Below are 18,795 nucleotides of genomic sequence, written 5' to 3'. Positions count from 1 at the left end.
TAACGGTGATCTGCCGCGCGGTCTTGTACCCTCTATCATGCCCTGCACCACAAGGCGCTCAACTGAGTCGTCACCCCGCCGCGACACATGCCCGAAGAAAGTGAGAATGCGATCCTGAACGATGGAGGATAGTCGCTGCTTGATGCCGAGTTCCTGTAGAATTGACTGATTCGTTCTGAACTCTGTCCACGATATTTGCAGAATTCTTCTCCAGCACCACATTTCGTGCATTTATTACTATGCTTGCTATACTATAATTCTACGTACTATTTTTTTGTAAAATTATTTTGACACAAAGTAAAATATTAAAGTAGAATATTTTAAAAGTAAAGATTTATCTGCGTTTACAAATCAATAACATTGTTTCACGTTTGATAATTTAAATGCATGGCAAGGTGATGATGAAAATGAATTAGAATATAATTTAAAAAGGCAAAAAAGTTACGCAATGGCTCGCGTTATTTATAATAAATTGCAGCGAAACGGTTTGTACGTGAGTGTTTGTGGAAAGTTCTTTGACATTATAGACTATGTATGTTTAGATTGGAGCTACATCGTAACTTAAGGAAGTTTTAAGTTACTTAAGATCAAAGTTTGCTCAAAAAATTATCAATCAATTTTCGATTCTGTATACTTAAACGCTTACACAACATTATTAGGTACAAGATTATATACTATGTATGTATATTATAATTGTAAATAGACATGCTTTAACAATAACCGACTTCAAATAGAAAAAAAAGATGTTCCAAAACAAATTAATATACTAAACACAATAGTCATCGAAATCGGTTGGCGTGATATTGAGTTATTGAGTTATTCATCTATTTGTCGCGCACGTACTTAATGCAAATTTAAGGCTTATATGGTTTTCTCATGGATACCATTATCAGAACTGGACTAAATTGAAATGGGACCACACGGGAAGCGTCAGCTTTCTAATAAAAAAAGAATCATCAAAATCGATTCACCCAGTCAAAAGTTATGAGGTAACAAACATAAAAAAAAATATAAAAAACAACATACAGTCGAATTGAGAACCTCATCATTTTTTTAAGGCGGCTAAAAATGAATTGAGCGTGGTATGGTGTGCGTACACGAACAGAAATGTAATGTTATCTGTTCTCTAAAACTAGTCAGATAGAAAATCTTGATTTCCCATTGCGACTCTGCAGTGTGTATGTACTTCGAACAAAAAAATGTCAAGTCACGATTTGCCGTTACTTACGATGGAATGGCCGCTAAAAAACTCCGGAAATTATACTAAATTGTGTCGATTTATAAAAGTGGGTGTCTTTTTGTATCGACGTCAACTTGTATTAGCTTCGATCAATTACATTTCGTCCTTACACAATCGATTGATACCAATTTATTAGTTAGGGGATTTTAGGGCGAATTATACTATCGGCCGATTGCATTGAGGGTTGCGATGGGCTCTTCAAGATATAAAGCCGCCATTCAAGCCTTTATTTGCTTATTAGGTCAACTCAGTTCAATCTAAATAACAGTAGAAGCTACTATCATGAAGTGATGAACCTTTTTTTGAAAGTTTGATAGAATGCGGATTACCAAGTTTATAAGCAAAGGCTGAAAAATGAATCTCAAAAGTTAGAGCTTCAAACGAGCTAATGACTCCAGTAATGAGATATGCTTGGGACAGTGGCTCTACTTCTACAAAATAAGAGTAAGTATCGATGGCAAAATAATGAATCTTCCCAATACACATGATCGAATAGAGCAGCTTTTGTACTCTAGTGCTATTTTACGTCTTAAAACTTTAGTAATGAAAAAAGGGATTTATAATTAGGCCGTAGTACTGTATTATACGTCCTCGTTCTAAAATGTATAGCTCTAAAGAGAAAGAAGAAAGAAGAAGAGAAAGAAGAAAGAAGAAGAGAAAGAAAGAAATCATTTATTCGCCAAGCATAGTAAAAATGAGTTATTACATGTTAAAAGCAGTGTGTATGCTTTGTCATTATTTGACATGCGAATTTTAGTGCAGTGCGAGATATTATAATACTATATAATTTACCATTCATTCATCCATAATTCAACCAATAATTAAAAATTCAATGTCGTCCCTAAGAAAATCATTTATGTGATAATAATTTCCACTAAAATCTAACAGCTAACTGTAGTTCATATACCCAATTACACATGTGGTGTTTTAGCAAAGAGGTCTCAGAGAGACGAGCGTACGTGGTCCGTGGTCATCTCAACTATAGTGAGGTCGTTGTGAATCCTGCTGCGACCATAGGCGTTAAACGTGTGAGAGCATTGGGAGGATATGGTCGTATCCCGGAATTCCCTCATAGGAAAGCAGCCGACATCGCCCTAAACACTTCATTACGGATACTCCCGATTCATTAACGGTGCTTTTAGGTACCTCAAGCACCGGTCACCGTCCTCGTCGAACCCGTCGCTTGCGACGAAGGGCTCGACGAGTAAATTAACCCAGACACAGCCCACTGTATTTCTCGCTGGATCTTCTCAGTAGGTTGCATTCCCGATTCGGTGGTAGATTCTGCGAAGCACTGCTCTTGCTAGGGCCAGTGTTAGCAACACTTCCGGTTTGAGCCTCGTGTTCTCACCTACACGTCAAGGCGAAGCTGAATTAACCTCTCAAGGCTATCAGCATAGGTAGGGAAAATAAATAAATAAGAAAGTATGTGAAAGGTGCGGTTTGTAGCGGGTAAGAGTTCTAACCATCTCACATGCCTCATGGCGTATTCCCAACATGAGTGATGGGAGGGCGCATCCTTGAAGATTTGTGCTCAGAAAAAGAGAAGGATTTTTTATCATATGTCACGGTTTTATTAGTAATATTTTATTATTGTCTAGTCTATAATGTAGTTAATATAAATCTTAGAACCCAGATCGATTATCGTATAATAACCGGCAAACTTCTTGAGCATTTGTTGACGTAGTGGGGGTAAGTTTGCGCATGGTACACTCACGTGCAAAAACATTATTTACTTTGCGTCATAATGCTATTAAATTATTAAAATCAACATATGTATTTATTTATATATTTATTAGAACATCAACAAAACATATAGGTTAATAATTGTAATAATTTAATCTTGGGGTAAAATAGATATTCCTTCTATTAAGTCAAAACTAGAGCTGTTGCCAGGTCTTCGTTCAGTTGAAGCGAAGCTGGTATTTGTAATTTTTTTTTCGTTATCATAATCTTGACCATCATCATCATCACTGTTTTCATCACCCGAGTCGCTATCATCGTGATGAGTCGACATAGGGCTCATCGGCGTAGTTTACAACTCGGTCGATTCGGTCTTCTTTTTTGTCTATAATTAATTATTTTTGAAGATATTCGATTCGTAGTAATCGAATGTTACTTTTTTCATTTACCAGCTTCCGATTATTTTCTGTTCTTTTTTTCCATCTGAAGCCTAGCTCTTTCATAATTCGTCGTAAGCTTCATTCCGAGCCATTAAAATTTATATTTTCTTTAAATTTTTCGAAGCCTTTCTACGATACGGAGTTTCGCTGCTTGTTACGTAGTTATTATGATTACATCTTTTTATTACAGGTTGAACGAAACTATCCATTCCGGTAACTTTCTTCTTCCCTGATCTTTTCTTACCCGGAGTCCGAAACACGGCGAGCAAGCCAGAGCCTTTAGCTTTGTTAATAATGCACCTAACAGTACTCACTGATGTTTTTGTTGCTTCCGAAGTCTGTTTTAATTTTTCCATATCATTCTTCCCCTGTTTTATAATGAAGCAATATACGTCGTACACAATTTTTCTACCCTTTCTTTTGAATACTACACCAGTTTGTCACGGCATAGTGTATGTTTTATAAAAAATCAACAAACACTCATCAAATAGCAATGGCAACAAAGTCCACAAGCAATTATAACAAATAACTTAACGATTAATAACGATAGACTTTCCACTGTACGCAAGCGTACTTTTGGGAGCAAGCGGAATGAGGGCGCGGTGCGGGACGCAAGGTTCGACTGATCTACCAATAACGCGCTCGATACGATTTCCCCTGCCGTCGCGCCTCACCCTCACCACCAAAGTGATCTAAAATTCGGTTCTGCGCAGTCAAGGTCATTTACTCAAGAAGTTTGCCGATTACTATACCTACATTGATATGGCAAAGACGACCACTTAATATTTATTTAGCAATAATCTTCTTGCATTTCATACATATCTAAAAGTCATAGCTCATCAAACCGAGTAATTGAAAGATGATGCCGAAGAAACCCTATAGGCGCATATTTAACTACTAATATGATATTTAAAGGAAATAAATACACGAATAGGTCGCACACCTGACTGTTAGACAAGGCGAAGTGGAACGCATGTGGGTCGATACGTACTTAATTTTTAACTATTCAATTATCAACCTCAACGCATTTACGTGGGTCGTATTTGATGGCGAGAACATAATGACATTATCGAACTTGTCTAACGCTTTGCCAATATGCAAATTATTGTAAATTATTCTAAAATACAGAAACATTTACAGCCCTTTTGTACCGGGAAAGTGCATCAATTATACTGCACATTGCAGTAGGCAAAAGGGTTACTTAATTACATGACGCACGCTTCCGTGAAAACCCTGTATTTACATCGGGAATATTATGAACCCTGTTCCACTGAAACCAGTCCGTTTCTTGAAATAAATTGGGGAGTAATAAATTAGTTTGCGGTCGTTTTGACTTAAACAAATATCCATGTAAATGAGCTAAATAATAGCCTACAAGAACGATTAAATAACGCGCGACAGACAATAGAGTTACAAGGTAATACGGTGAATCGGGTCGGCTGTTCTTTTGAATTAAACACAACATAATTATAGCTACTTTAAATATAACATTAACTTTTTTTTTCCTACCTATGCTGATAGCCTTGAGAGGCTATTTCAGCTTCGCCCTAATATGTAGGTGAGTTCACGGGGCTCAAGCCGGAGTGTTGCTAACACTGGCCCTAGCAAGAGCAGTGCTTCGCAGAATCTCCTATCGTATCGGAAACGCGACCCAATGAGAAGATCCGGCGAGAAACTCAGTGGGCTGTGTCTACGGGTTAATTCGCTCGTCGAGCCCTTCGTCGCAAGCGACGGGTTCGACGGTGACCGGATACATTAACGTAACGCCGGAGAGAATTTAAAATTGAAAAAAAGGCCATATAAGATATATTGTTGGAGCGATTAGAAACTAGTCTTTGTGAATGTCATTTTTCGCAAAATCTGTCGATGCCAAAGTATTGATAGCCGTTATTCTAAGTGAGATTTCGACTTCAAGGTTCTAAGGTGCCCTAGGAGCATTCGCATGAGAGCTGATCCTTTAATATGATTAACTAAATTCGTTTGACAAATAACAATCAACAAAAAAAATTATTACCAAAATCTTATAAATCAGAACAAAGTAGATAGTCTAGTTTCAGACCTGTATTTGAGAATGCAGTTACTCATTTGGTATGCCGAATATTGTTGTTACTACCATATCAGTAACATTATACGTAATATGGACTGCACCATTTTCATTGTATTATTAGTACTGTCGTGAACGGAATGCATAAAAATTACTGGCATTCCAGAAAATTATATAGAACACATTTGTCATTCACATGAATTGTTTCCGTACCGGTTGTTTTAATTTTTCGCTAAAGTAAATAAGTTTGTTTGTAAATTGAAATTTAACCAATACATTAAAAATAAATACGACCTTGAATTTTCTGGATTTCAAAGTTTTTTATTAATTACATACATTTCAAAATATTTTAAGTCGTTTTTAAAAGGAGCTGTAACTCAAAAAAAGTGCTTTTTAGGCTTTTTCAGGGCATTTATGAATAGCTCTAATAAAAGTATCAGTTTTCTTAGAGCAAACTCTAAATCCATACAGTGAAAGATTTATTACATTCGTACATAATAAGTTCGTCTGAAATATATAAAATAATAGAATATAATAAATTAATAAGTTTCTGGTTGGTAGAAATTATTACTTACTATAACATATGAGGTCTGACTTGGCCAATATAGTGGTAGATTCTGCGAAGCACTGCTCTTACTAGGGCCAGTGTTAACACACTCCCGGTTTGAGCTCCGTGAGCTCCACCTACATGTTAGGGCGAAGCTGAAATAGCCTCTCAAGGCTATCAGCATAGGTAGGAAAAAAAAATTGGCCAATATAGTTAGTTGCCATCGCTCATTGACATTGGCAATACACGTGGCACAGCCATGCCTATCACCAAAGAAAATTTCAAAACGTGAAATAAAAATAGAAAGTTGCGATAGTAGTGGCGACCTATGCGGGATGACGGCACGCTTTAACACCCGCACAAGCCACATTATGTTTATTTACAGAACTCAAAAGTACTACTTACTACAAAGTTTACATCCGGAACAACGTTTCATAAAAGGAAACCAATTACCGCGAACGAAGCGTCCGGATGTTTGCATCAATATCAGAAAACCGAATGCAGTTGCATGAAAACAATAAACATGCCAGTTTTATTGATGGGACGGACACTCGTGGTGTTTACAAAACAGCCATGTCGGAGTAGTGATGCGCCACGTTGTACACAAACGACCTAATCGCGGCGCTTCGTAAAGGAACGTCCGACGTCTAAGAATTCATGTATTCCGCTGATGTATTTATTATATATGTATTGGATTCGTTAAGAGCGTGAATTATAAGTTGTTATTTTTGAGGTTTCCGTTCATAAATTTATCGGCATTTATTATCTTGATTCACCTCATTCATATTTTTTTTATTGCTTTGATGGGTGGACTAGCTCACGGCCCAACTGATGTTAAGTGGTTACCGGAGCCCATAGACATCTAAAACGTAAATTCCGCCACCCACCTATGAGTTCTAAGGTCTCAGTATAGTTACAAGTTACAACGGCTGCCCCACCCTTAAAAAATCTCTTCAAAAATATCATACTTAGACATCGTTTCAATTCACAGGAATAATTGTACGGGGAAGCTATTAAAAATTCTGTTCTTGCCTGGACATCTGAAAAAAATAATTTTATCATTCGTTATCTTTAGTTTATTTCGACTATTTCTAGTTTATCAGCGCACTGAGTTTCTCGCCGGATCTTCTCAGTGAGTCGCGATTCTTGCTAGGGCTAGTGTTAGAAAATTCCTCAGGCTGAGCCCACTGAGCGCGTCTACATATTAAATGAAACTGGCATAGCCCCTTGCGGTTAGAGGCATAGGTAGGCATAAAAAAACAGTTTACCAACTTAAAAGTACATAAAAAATAATCATAATTATCGTCTTATTCCAATATAAGCATCAGTGTCGGCTTTAGAGTCCGATTGTGTTAAGAATCAATATTTCCGCTTGGAACTGAAATATGTTACAGGAGAGAGAATACAAACTTTAAAATGAATAGGTACTAAAATGCAACACACAGGCGATTTGAAAAAATCTTGTAGATAACCGCTGCGTAAAATAAAATTTTTAAGCTACAACAAAAAATCTGAGGAAAGAATTTTGTAAATTTTTTGATATCTAAAATATTACAACCCGTGAAGTTTTCCGAGTTTAGTGCAATGTAATGTTCAGGCTCCGGCCCTATCCATTAATAATTACTTCAATTATAATTTACGTGAGTTTAATTGTAAGAATACAATGTCATTGTCGAAGTCATTCGTCAATGCGTGTGCAAGTATTTCATAACAAAATTTTGTACCTTCCTGCGGGATTCGAACAAGGGGATTGTCACATCTATACGTGTACATCGGGCGTCTTATCCAGTAGGCCACGACGACTTCTAATTTTGAAACGGGCCTCACAAAGAAGCGGAATCGCATTAGTGATCGCGTGCGAGTGCTTATCTTTCTATTGAAACTTTTATAATAAATAAATTATATGAATAAATGAAATATGTACTTGCAACTAAGCAGTTTCCACTCAACTAAAGTAACAATGAGCGAACGCAGAGAAGAGATCATTTTATCATTACAATTTTTTTATTAAAGAAAATTATTTAATTTTATGTTTTCAACGCGAAAAACAATCTATAGTAGAAAGATAGCAATTTATTTTGCTTAATTCCAACCGTGTTCACATTTTTGTTATCTTGAATTATTTGTCTAGACTAGAAACTAGAAACTTTTAAGCAGCAAATATAAAAAGAATTCGTACCTACGCAAGAACTTCCCGTGATCGATATTGTAATGTTGACAACCGCCGCCGCCCACGTACATACATAGTTTAACGTTTTAAATATTAACTAGTGACACCTACAATTAGTGTTATTTCTTAAGGTCGTAGGTAGGTTTATAAAGAAATTTTCCTCGATCAGAATTCTCAACGACGCGGCTTAGTTTGTAATTAAAACATATTGATAGTTCATGAAGGACAGTTTTAAACAGAGAAATAAATAATAGTTTAAGAAAATAAGCTTTCATAGAAAATCCAACTAAAAAAATAGAAAATAAAATTTAATAAATTTGAATTAAAAATAATGTAAGAAAAAATTATTGTAAAAAAAATCATGGGGTGCTTTTCAGGATATTATCAAGATAGCCCTTCTACTCATATCTGTTCATAAAATATTTATAACTATTGATACCATACACGAAGAGGGTCAAAATCATGTTCAAAGATTCCGTTACATACTAACATACGTATGAAGCTAATAAAAGCGTATTAAAAAAGAACAATTGTGTGGTTTAGCAAACGTCGGACTTCAGACTAAAAAACATGTAGGCATATAATATGTAGTTCAAGGATTGACTTTTTTATGTGACAGTTTAAGGTTAGGTTGCGTTTTATCCCAAAAGATGCGTGTTCTCACGAGAAACCGATACTTTTCCTTGGCCAAACGGACGAAGTCGCGTGTAACAGCTAGTACCTAAAAGCTACTATAAGCCTTAAGGAACAGCATCATACCTCATAATTCTTGTTCAAACGCCACTCAGAAGCCAGTCCGGTTAGGTGTTTAGTCATATAGACATTTCACTTCCCATATAACCACTGTTGGTTAGATAAGTATCGCGATACACAGACGGGGTACATTAGGTGATAGCGACGACTGGACCTATTTCATCAATGTAGACCCACTACTGTGAAACTATGGGAGGTCGGGGTAGACGGCGACTGCCCACTGGTCTATGGGCATTTCGATTCAATTTCAGTCATTAGCTACAAACAAGCCCGAACGGTGGTATTAATTAATTCATCAGTATCAATTATTATTATTTCATCACATTATGATTATAACGTCATATTGAACTTTTCTTTGTTTTTTTTTAGCTACAGATCCGATTTCAAGTATTATATAATATATACTAGCCGCACACTCCCGCTTCGCTTGGCATTTTTAAATTAACATTATTATTTTTTGTCATTATTATTAGGGAGTCCAACACTCATATAAATATCAGCCTATCCATTAAGTACATGTATTTTCTACAAGGATACCAAGTTTCAAGTCAATCGTATGCATGGTTCAGTATTTATAACGGAACATCAGTAAAAACCGCTGTAGATTTATATAATAGTATGGAAGTATAGAGATATAGATAGACACCTATATATATTTAGAGTGAGCAGCTTAAAAAATATGTCAAATAAATTCCTTCTTTGTAATCCTAACATGACAATTCTTTTCTTTTCGGGCTATATATAAAGCTTAGTTATTCAAAATAGATGTGGCGATCGAAAATATCGCCGGAAGCCTAGAGGAGACGACGATAGGAAAAATAAAAGAAAAATCGTACCGGGTACCAGTGATGCCGAGAAAGATTTACTCAAATAAATCAACTTTTTGGAACGAAGTTCCTTATGGGACGATGCGGAGGGGTACCCTAACCGGGAAAAAACGTAACGCAAGATTTTTATTATTTATGTATAGTCTTAGTCTGATGGCTATACAGTGTCTAATGTATAGTCTACGTGATGACGGTTATTATTATTTTAATAATTATAATAGAACATTTAGAAATAAATATTTTTTTTATTTAACCTTTTTTTATTTTTTTCTGTTTATGACATTATTGAGTATAATTAAATTTTGTTTAAAATAACAATATTTAATTTCTCTGACATCAATTTAATTATTTTTATTTTTATCAATAAAAAAATCAATAAAAAATGTATACCGAATAATTATTTTCTTTATATCTCGAATAGCACTTAAAATTAATATTTTTATAATAAGAGTTTCTTATCGTTCCTATCCGGTGTCCCACGACACCAGACATCTTTTTTTTAAGAAGGTAGGAGTACTGTTGACGAGGAGGCCTTTCCAATTTCACCATGACGGGTGGACGAGCAAAGGCTCTGCCAGGAGGGGTGGGATTTGCTAACAACTACCCGAGCGCCTCCAAAGGAGACCTAATAGCTCAAGGGCAGCTGCTTCGCGAATACATCTAATACCGGATCGGAATCGCGACCCGTTGAGAAGATTCGACGGGAAACTCAGCGGGATGATGTATGGAGTATGGATAAGATTGAACGACGAATTCTTTGCCAAGTTCGACGAGTAGGGCTACCAGAGACAACGTTCAAAAGGCGACGGACAATCGTGATCTCAACACGTAACCGGGTCACAAAGCATACCATGATCGAATACAAGTTTTATTACATTGCAATTCATAAAGACATTGAAACCGCACATAGTAATTGATATTTACTCAAGTGAGCGTGAAGATTGTCCGAGTGGGTATCGCGGTCAGTAAACTTTACGTATTATTATCAAACTGTGACAAGAATCACTATATAATAAGTACATTACACGTATAAACAATAAGGAGCATTACAGGGATTAGAACAATTGGCTTAAATGTCCATATATTGTGAGTACTCGTTTTGAAGGTTCTAAGACCGTTTTAATAAGATAGCCTGAAGGTAGAGAGCCACAAAACATCATTCCTATTAACTTCTGTTTGAAGAAATGTTGCTTTGGTGTGGGTGTATTGGTGAAAAGGCTTTCCTATACATGAAATTGAAACACAGTGACATGAAATAGAAATTAGCAATTTGGAAATGCACGATCTGAAGTCGTCGTGGCCTAAGGGATAAGACGTGCAATCGTGTTGAGCGATGCACCGGTGTTCGAATCCCAGGCGGGTACCAATTTTTCTAATGAAATATATGTACTTAACAAATGTTCACGATTGACTTCCACGGTGAAGGAATAACATCGTGTAATAAAAATCAAACCCGCAAAATTATAATTTGCGTAATTACTGGTGGTAGGACCTTTTGTGAGTCCGCACGGGTAGGTACCACCGCCTTGCCTATTTCTGTCGTGAAGCAGTAATGCGTTTCGGTTTGAAGGGTGGGGCAGCCGTTGTAACTATACTGAGACCTTACAACTTATATCTCAAGGTATGGCGCATTTACGTTGTAGATGTCTATGGGCTCCAGTAACCACTTAACACCAGATGGGCTGTGAGCTCGTCCACCCATCTAAGCATTAAAAAAAAACCTCAAAAAATTAAAATAGACTAACACTGTAAAATAAAATATAAAATCCTCCTCCAGAAAAACTTCTATGAACGTTCGTGTTCATTCATTGTCACCGCACAGATTTTGAATCAGGTCATGTCGTAAATTACTTTAAAAACAATAGATACGAGATAAAGGCAATTACGCTAACTGGCTGCAATCAAGACGGAAACGATTTAACTAAACTAAACTGTTGCGATGTGTTACACTGACACGGCCGGGTTGTCAGTTTTTTCACCATCAGCCAAAGGAAGTCAACTGATCGGCATAACCCTTCCCAAACGTTTTATATAACACAAGCGGCCCGATCCGGCTCCGGTCGGGTCTTTAACAAAAATTCCAACGATATTTGACGTTGTTTTATGTGTTTTAAATAAAACAACACTTACTTCGGCATAACTATAATATTTAGACATGAGCTGTCGCGACAATTTTTGTAAAAAATAATGTGTTCTACAAAGTCGTAGTACATTATTTTATTCTATCATCAATAGTTTTCGCAGGGCACGCGATGTAAATTATATTTTACGTCTTTTTTTTTTACACCTTGGGTTACATTATAGGATCCCTAATTTTTTTCAAAAAGAATATAGCCTATGTCACTCGAGAGTAGTGTAGCTTCTAAACAGTGAAAGAATTTTTCATCGGTTCAGTAGTTTCAGAGCATATTCAATACAAACAAACAAACAAATCTTTCCTCTTTATAATATTAATAATTAATAATGAGACTGTTTGGACATTAAGATTTGTTCATGATCAACGAACGCATTCAAAACAAAGATCCAACTATTTATAGATATTCTATTACTTAGAATGTGGAAATGGTCTAACACCAGACAAGGAAAGGCGGCGGTTAATATCAAGGAAAAACGCTCAGAGATTTTTTAAATTATGTTCTTAATTTAACTAAGACATTGTCCAAAGTTATTGATTCCAAATTTGCAAAAATGGGCCGGACCTGTGTAGATATATGACAATGTTATATTAAATAAAACCGTTTAAAATATTCTAATCTTTATGATGACTTAAATCTAGAACCGATACGTAAGTTACTTAGAGAAGCGTCAGTACGCTACTTTGAAAAAGCAGCGCGGCATGATAACCTTTTTGTCTTGGCCACCACTAACTACATATCCGATCTAGGTGACAAGGGAAAGTAAAGCCGCCGTCGCCCAAAATATGTCTTGTCGGATCCCCGTATCCACTCTCCGTGCTTTTAGGCTCTTCAAGCACCGGTTACCGTTCTCGTCGACTCCGAGGAAGAGTTCGACGTGCAAACGAGCCCATAGACACAGCCCATTGAGTTTCTCGCTGGATCTTCTCAGTGGGTCGCGATTCCGATCCGGTAGTAGATTCAGCGAAGCACTGCACTCGCTAGGGCTAGTGTTAGCAATTCTCTCAGGTTGAGCCCGTGAGCTCACCTACCAGCCCGCGCAATGTTGGCATAACCTCTTAGGCTATCAACGATAACGCAGGGAAAAAAATTAATAAAAAAAATTCGTCAAACACTACAATGTAAATGCGGAAAGTGCTAGTTTACTTACGTAACAAACACTGAGTAGCACATTGAAGCTAGGCTATTGAGGTTAGGTAGGTAGGTATATTTCGTGTTTTTCGTTCAGTTGTTACGTAACGGTGTAAGTAGCACCCGACGTTGAGGAAAGGTCGGAGACTGTCCTTAGAAGCGATTGTCGCGGATTCGATGCGGCATAGTTCAAGAGTTCCAATGCAACTATTTTGCAATTACAGCAGTTTAAGTTGGACGCGTTAATTTAAAAACATTACAGAGGCTTATCTTTTTTTTTTTATTGCTTAGATGGTTGGACGAGCTCACAGCCCACCGTTAAGTGGTTACTGGAGCCCATAAACATCCACAACGTAAATGCGCCACCCACCTTGAGATATAAGTTCTAAGGTCTCAAGTATAGTTACAACGGCTGCCCCACCCTTCAAACCGAAACGCATTACTGCTTCACGGCAGAAATAGGCAGGGTGGTGGTACCCACCCGCGCAGACTCTCAAGAGGTCCTACCACCAGTAATTACGCAAATTATAATTTTGCGGGTTTCATTTGAATTCATTTCATTTCATTATCTATTTATTTAATCTATCTATTTATTATAAAGCCACTTATTTTAACGACCGTAACGATATTCTGTAAATTAATGTTTAGCAAAAACAGCGTCATAAAGTGTGTACATATTAAAAAATAATATGATTCTACTGATCAAAACATAAAAAAAACACTGCGTGCAATATTATATTGGAGGGGTGAAAGGTTATTTGGTTTGAGTAACATTTCTTTAAAAAACGACATTTATCTTTTTAATTAAAGATGGATTTTATTTTGTACTAGCGACCCGCCCTCGCTTCGCTTCGGAAACATTAAAACACACATGAAACCAAAAAAATAAAAAATTAAAAAAATAATAAAAAAAGTAGCCTATGTTCATCAGGGACAATATCGGCTTCTAATGGAAAAAGAATTTTTCAAATCGGTCCAGTAGTTTCGGAGCCTATTCGAAACAAACAAACAAACAAATCTTTCCTCTTTATAATATTAGTATAGACTAGCATCAGCAGTTCGATGTTTTTAATTGAACATCATTTAAGTTTAGCCGATATTTAAATTGATAGTAGTAATTTATTATTAACTTATTTTCCAAATTATACTATATTACGTTTATGTCCTTGCTCGAATCATGATGTCACAACTATAGATACAATGGAGTGAGCTATGAATAAATCTTATGTGGCGGAGGTGTTAATAGAATGTGAAGATGTTATAGGTAATATGTGCGCGTGATGGACTAATTCGAAGATCTAAAATTCAGAAAACGGCTTTTTTTATTACACTCTATACCTCCCTATAGGTATAGGATACTATGGCTCCCTGTCATTTAGATGGTACTTCGTCCCGCCCCGGTTCAGCTGCAGCTTCAGCAGAAATTACAAAAAAGCGGAAGTATTCGGGTTTGGGGTCTTCTTATTCTTTTTTGCCTTTCGCGGTTGAGACGATGGGCCCTTGGGGCACTGAAGCAAAGAAATTTTTAACAGAAATCTACAAAAAAACGCTTGAAGGAGGTTACACATGATGCTAAGGCTGGCTGGTACTTTGCACAGAGAGTGAGTCTGGCTGTCCAACGAGGCAACGTAGCCAGTATCTTGGGGACTGTGCCTCCTTCAAGCGCGTTGGAAGATCTGTTCTACTGTGTGGGTTGAGTTATGTTAAATTATTTTGATTTGACTTTTTGTTAATAAACGAGATAAAATAAAAAAAATGTAACTCTATACTAATGCTTCGTAGTGGAAATGTTGCGATTATCAATTATATTTTGTTTGATATCACTTAATATAAAGCATTGGAATTAATTCGATGTTAATTTTAGAATTAAACATTTTATTTTATTATATTTAATAATATGTTTGAAGTAAAATGTTTAAGAAGTGAGATTTATCTGGAGTAATAAAGCTGAAGTCTCCATTGCGTTAAAAAAAAACTCGTCTATCATTGAAAACATTGTTTTTAATGATAGGTGAGTTTTTGTGAGGTGAGTAGAATCAAATAGTACTGGCTTCGCTCTACCACCATACCGTTAGAGAAATTGAATAAAAATTTACCGCGTAAATAATGGGATCAGAAGGAACCCGCAGAAGAATTTCTAGACGGCATACCTCGCATCTATAACTTTTATTTCACATCTTCACGTATTTAACAATATGTGATCTTGATCTGTGGCTATAATTTAAGCATTTTTCAAAATCGAACACTACATAATGTTTCGTGTTTTATTTACGACACCAACGCACATTACCGGCAATGTATTGGCACGCAACGATGTAGGCCGCGTGTTTGCGTGACGACCCCCTAACGGAAAGATATAAATCACGAAATTGAGTTCGATACGAACAGTCAATGTATGCTGAATAGTATAAAAGAAGGCGCGTTTAAACGTCTTCACTTTATTCTAACTCAGTTTAGAAAATATTTCAAGATATTTGAGTACTGCGAATCTGAATTATTCTCAACAAAATATATATTCATACTCTACATAAAAAAAGGAATATGGCTGTTCTATGTAGGGTAGGGTACTCTTTGATATTTAATTACTAGAGTGATTATTAGGCTATATTTAATATAAGTTTTCATTTTGCTTTAATGTTAATAACTGTTCTTTATTGTGGATTATTATAGTAGTTTTAACTTTCTGCAAATTATAAAAATGAACTTTACATTTTCAATTATAATAATACATCGCAATTTATGGAGAACTGTATGAAAATTATTTCAATGAGCAGACAACAAAGTATTGTAAATGAAATTACTTTTATTACTGGTGGTAGGACCTCTTGTGAGTCCGCGCGGGTGGGTACCACCACCCTGCCTATTTCTGCCGTGAAGCAGTAATGCGTTTCGGTTTGAAGGGTGGGGCAGCCGTTGTAACTATACTGAGACCCTTAGAACTTATATCTCAAGATGGGTGGCGCATTTACGTTGTAGATGTCTATGGACTCCAGTAACCACTTAATACCAGGTGGGCTGTGAGCTCGTCCACCCACGTAAGCAATAAAAAAAAAAACTTGGGTACAGCATGTTGTAAGCACTCATGGGTAGGTATCACCATTCTACAGGTTTCTACCTCGGAAGAGTCAAGCATTCTGGTTTGTAAGGTGGGATATCTATTATACAATGCAACTGAGACTTCGATCATTATGTCTCGAGGTGGGTGGATGCATTCCCTTATGATGTCCATAGACTCCAGTTACCACTGAACAACAGGCTAGTTGTGAAAGCAGACACAACAACCAAAGTAATGAAAAAAAATTAAAACAATTGTTTGTTATAAGTAGTCCATAAATGTGTTTATACAGTTAGGTTTCTTTTTAGGCTTAAATATAATGTTCAAGTAAATAGTTGCAAAAATTACAGGTTTTACAAACATACTACAGGTTTTTTAGAAATGTATTGATTCTTTTCTTTGTTCTATTTTTAGATTATCCAATTTTAATCACTTGTTTGATTAGTTCTAATCTATATTGATAATTTTTTAAGTTTTAGAAGGTTCCTATCAGTATTATTTGAAGTGTTTAAAGGAACATATTTCAGCAAATTAACAACAATGGTTTTAATTCTACCTTCTATATATAAAAGTAGGAATATAAATTAAAAAAAAGAACGTCATTAAACTTGAATGGTTTTTCATTATAGCTACATATTTATTTAAAATTCGTACTACAAGACTTAGTAGTAATGCCACAACAGTTTAAGTATCAGTGTGAACGAAATAAATAAAGAATTTAAAAATATTTTTATTTTATCCCACTAAAAAATTTACAACTTAAATATAATATTCATAAATAATTACCTCACAGCAACTCTTACGCTGGATTCCTCACTGGCCATGACTGCAATATTCACCTGCACAAACAGAATCAATGCAATTGTTGTCAAGAAAATTGAATTCAACTATATATGTTATGGGTATGTATATGCCTTTTAGGTATTAGAAGTAAATTAGAAAAACAAACCTTTATTAATAGATATTGTGTTGAATATGTCAATTTACGTTTATATTTTGAAACAATTTACTTTTTAAATTACATTGTTATATTTGGTGAGATTGTTTAACAATTTTTTATTTTCAAATTTTGATGAACTATTGAATTATGCAATTGTTAATATTTTTACTGTACCTTTCTTTTCTTTTTTTAAATATTTGTAATTTTTTACTGCGTTTTCATAACAGAAAACCTGTCGGTACAATTTTTTTCTAGTTTTCATTTTTGCGTAAGTTACAAGAGTTTAAAATACGTTTAATATCGGCTGAGGAATGTGTTTTTGTGATAGTACTTAAATAATACGATTTTTTGAGAAGATAAGGATTGCGATATCGATGCGAATAACAGTAATACTTTTATGTCTATTGCACACAGTTGATAATTTAAACAAATTAATGGTGTATTGTGTAAATTCAAATTAACTTACCGGGGCTTAGAAATCCTTTAATTCTGTAGCACTAGATCACATTACACATAGCGTCTGCGTCACAAAGTCTCGCTAGATCGACAACGACCGATATTTATTTTGTCCATCTTTCACCATTGTAACAAGATTCCGACGATTTTTATAAATAAAATATAACTTAAAATTATTGGTTTTAATGTACTATTTGATTTTATATTGTTCTAAATACATGGAATAGTTAAATGCTAAGCTAACTCTATGTTACAATTTTTATGAAAACGCAAATAATGCAGCTAACTTAGAAGTGCCGTTTACGTTCGTCGAGACACTCGCCGCAATCATTCACAAAATTCTGTTTGACAACTGACTGATTGAAAAACACGGCCAGACGGTTTGACGTCAATTTGACAGAAAACACTGGGCTACCAGTGCAAAAACTTAACTACTATTTTTACTACTCCCGTTATTTAGTTTTAAACAAATATTTTTTTACTTTAATTCAGGATAGAAAGATCCAATTTTCTTTTAAGTAAATTGCTTGTTTTCATTCAAAAAGTTTAAAAAGGAACAATATTTTATTAAACAACCAATAGATGGCGCGCGTTGATCATTTAGTTAGAAGTTTCAATATGTCTTTTATGGTTGAATGTCGTTCGTGATACTCACGTAGTTCTTATGAGTATCAAGAGATGGCAGTATTAGTTTCAGCTGATAATAATAATTTTAAGTTAGTCAATAATTAAAATTAATAAAGTAATTAACATTAATTCATTCTAAGCTGTAGTTTCCCTTCGTTATATTGAAAACTAATGAGAAACAAAATCTGAAATTGTAAAATTAATATAATTTGTTAATACTAATAGTATGTAATTACTTAGAATTAAATAATAATACCCAGTTTGACATAAGATACTGATAAATAGAATAACAAAAAATAATTAGGTACAAAATCTTTTTAGTACTTTTACTTTGACCAACGTGTGGGTTTATTAAAAAGTACATTAAAAAAATGTAGTCAAAAATTGCCATGACAGACGAAATTCAGCATAGAAAGTGTACATATCGGTTCTCTTTAGTTTGGTTTACGCTTTACTTAAAATTGCATATTAGTGGATTGCATTAACTTTCCAAAGGCGTGTTTGAACAAGTATAAGCTTAGAGTGACTTCGTAATTATTGTACCAATAAAAAATAAATATACGTACACAAAGTAATACGCGGGCATTATTATCTAAACCCGTATTGGTGGTTTTTTTAACATTTTTTGCCGATTGTGTGTAATGACATAATTATTAAGTGTAAAACGGTATAGTATTAAATTCGCATCCGTATTTTCTGATCTTGGATTTTCAACTGTGAGGTTAATGACACTATATTCAATTTTTA

At 35.2% G+C, this 18,795-nt stretch overlaps 1 protein-coding gene across 3 annotated transcripts in view; it reads right to left on the bottom strand.

The window, feature by feature from the left end:
• Window positions 1–17,768, bottom strand: part of Klp31E (kinesin-like protein 31E) — a 90,160-nt gene extending 72,392 nt beyond the window's left edge. For all 3 annotated transcript variants that reach the window (XM_028174179.2, XM_028174178.2, XM_028174181.2), the window contains exons 1-2: window positions 17,432–17,768; window positions 16,812–16,864 (exon numbers count right to left, since the gene is read on the bottom strand). In XM_028174179.2, coding sequence (XP_028029980.2) covers window positions 16,812–16,849 — 38 coding nt within the window. In that variant the 5' untranslated portion in view covers window positions 16,850–16,864; window positions 17,432–17,768. The remainder of the gene's footprint in view (window positions 1–16,811; window positions 16,865–17,431) is intronic.
• Window positions 17,769–18,795: the final 1,027 nt, after the last annotated feature.

The sequence above is a fragment of the Bombyx mandarina genome, chromosome 05 (genome assembly GCF_030267445.1).
Source record: "Bombyx mandarina strain Sakado chromosome 05, ASM3026744v2".
Lineage (NCBI taxonomy): Eukaryota > Metazoa > Arthropoda > Insecta > Lepidoptera > Bombycidae > Bombyx > Bombyx mandarina.
This window is presented reverse-complemented; position numbering and strand designations above follow the sequence as displayed.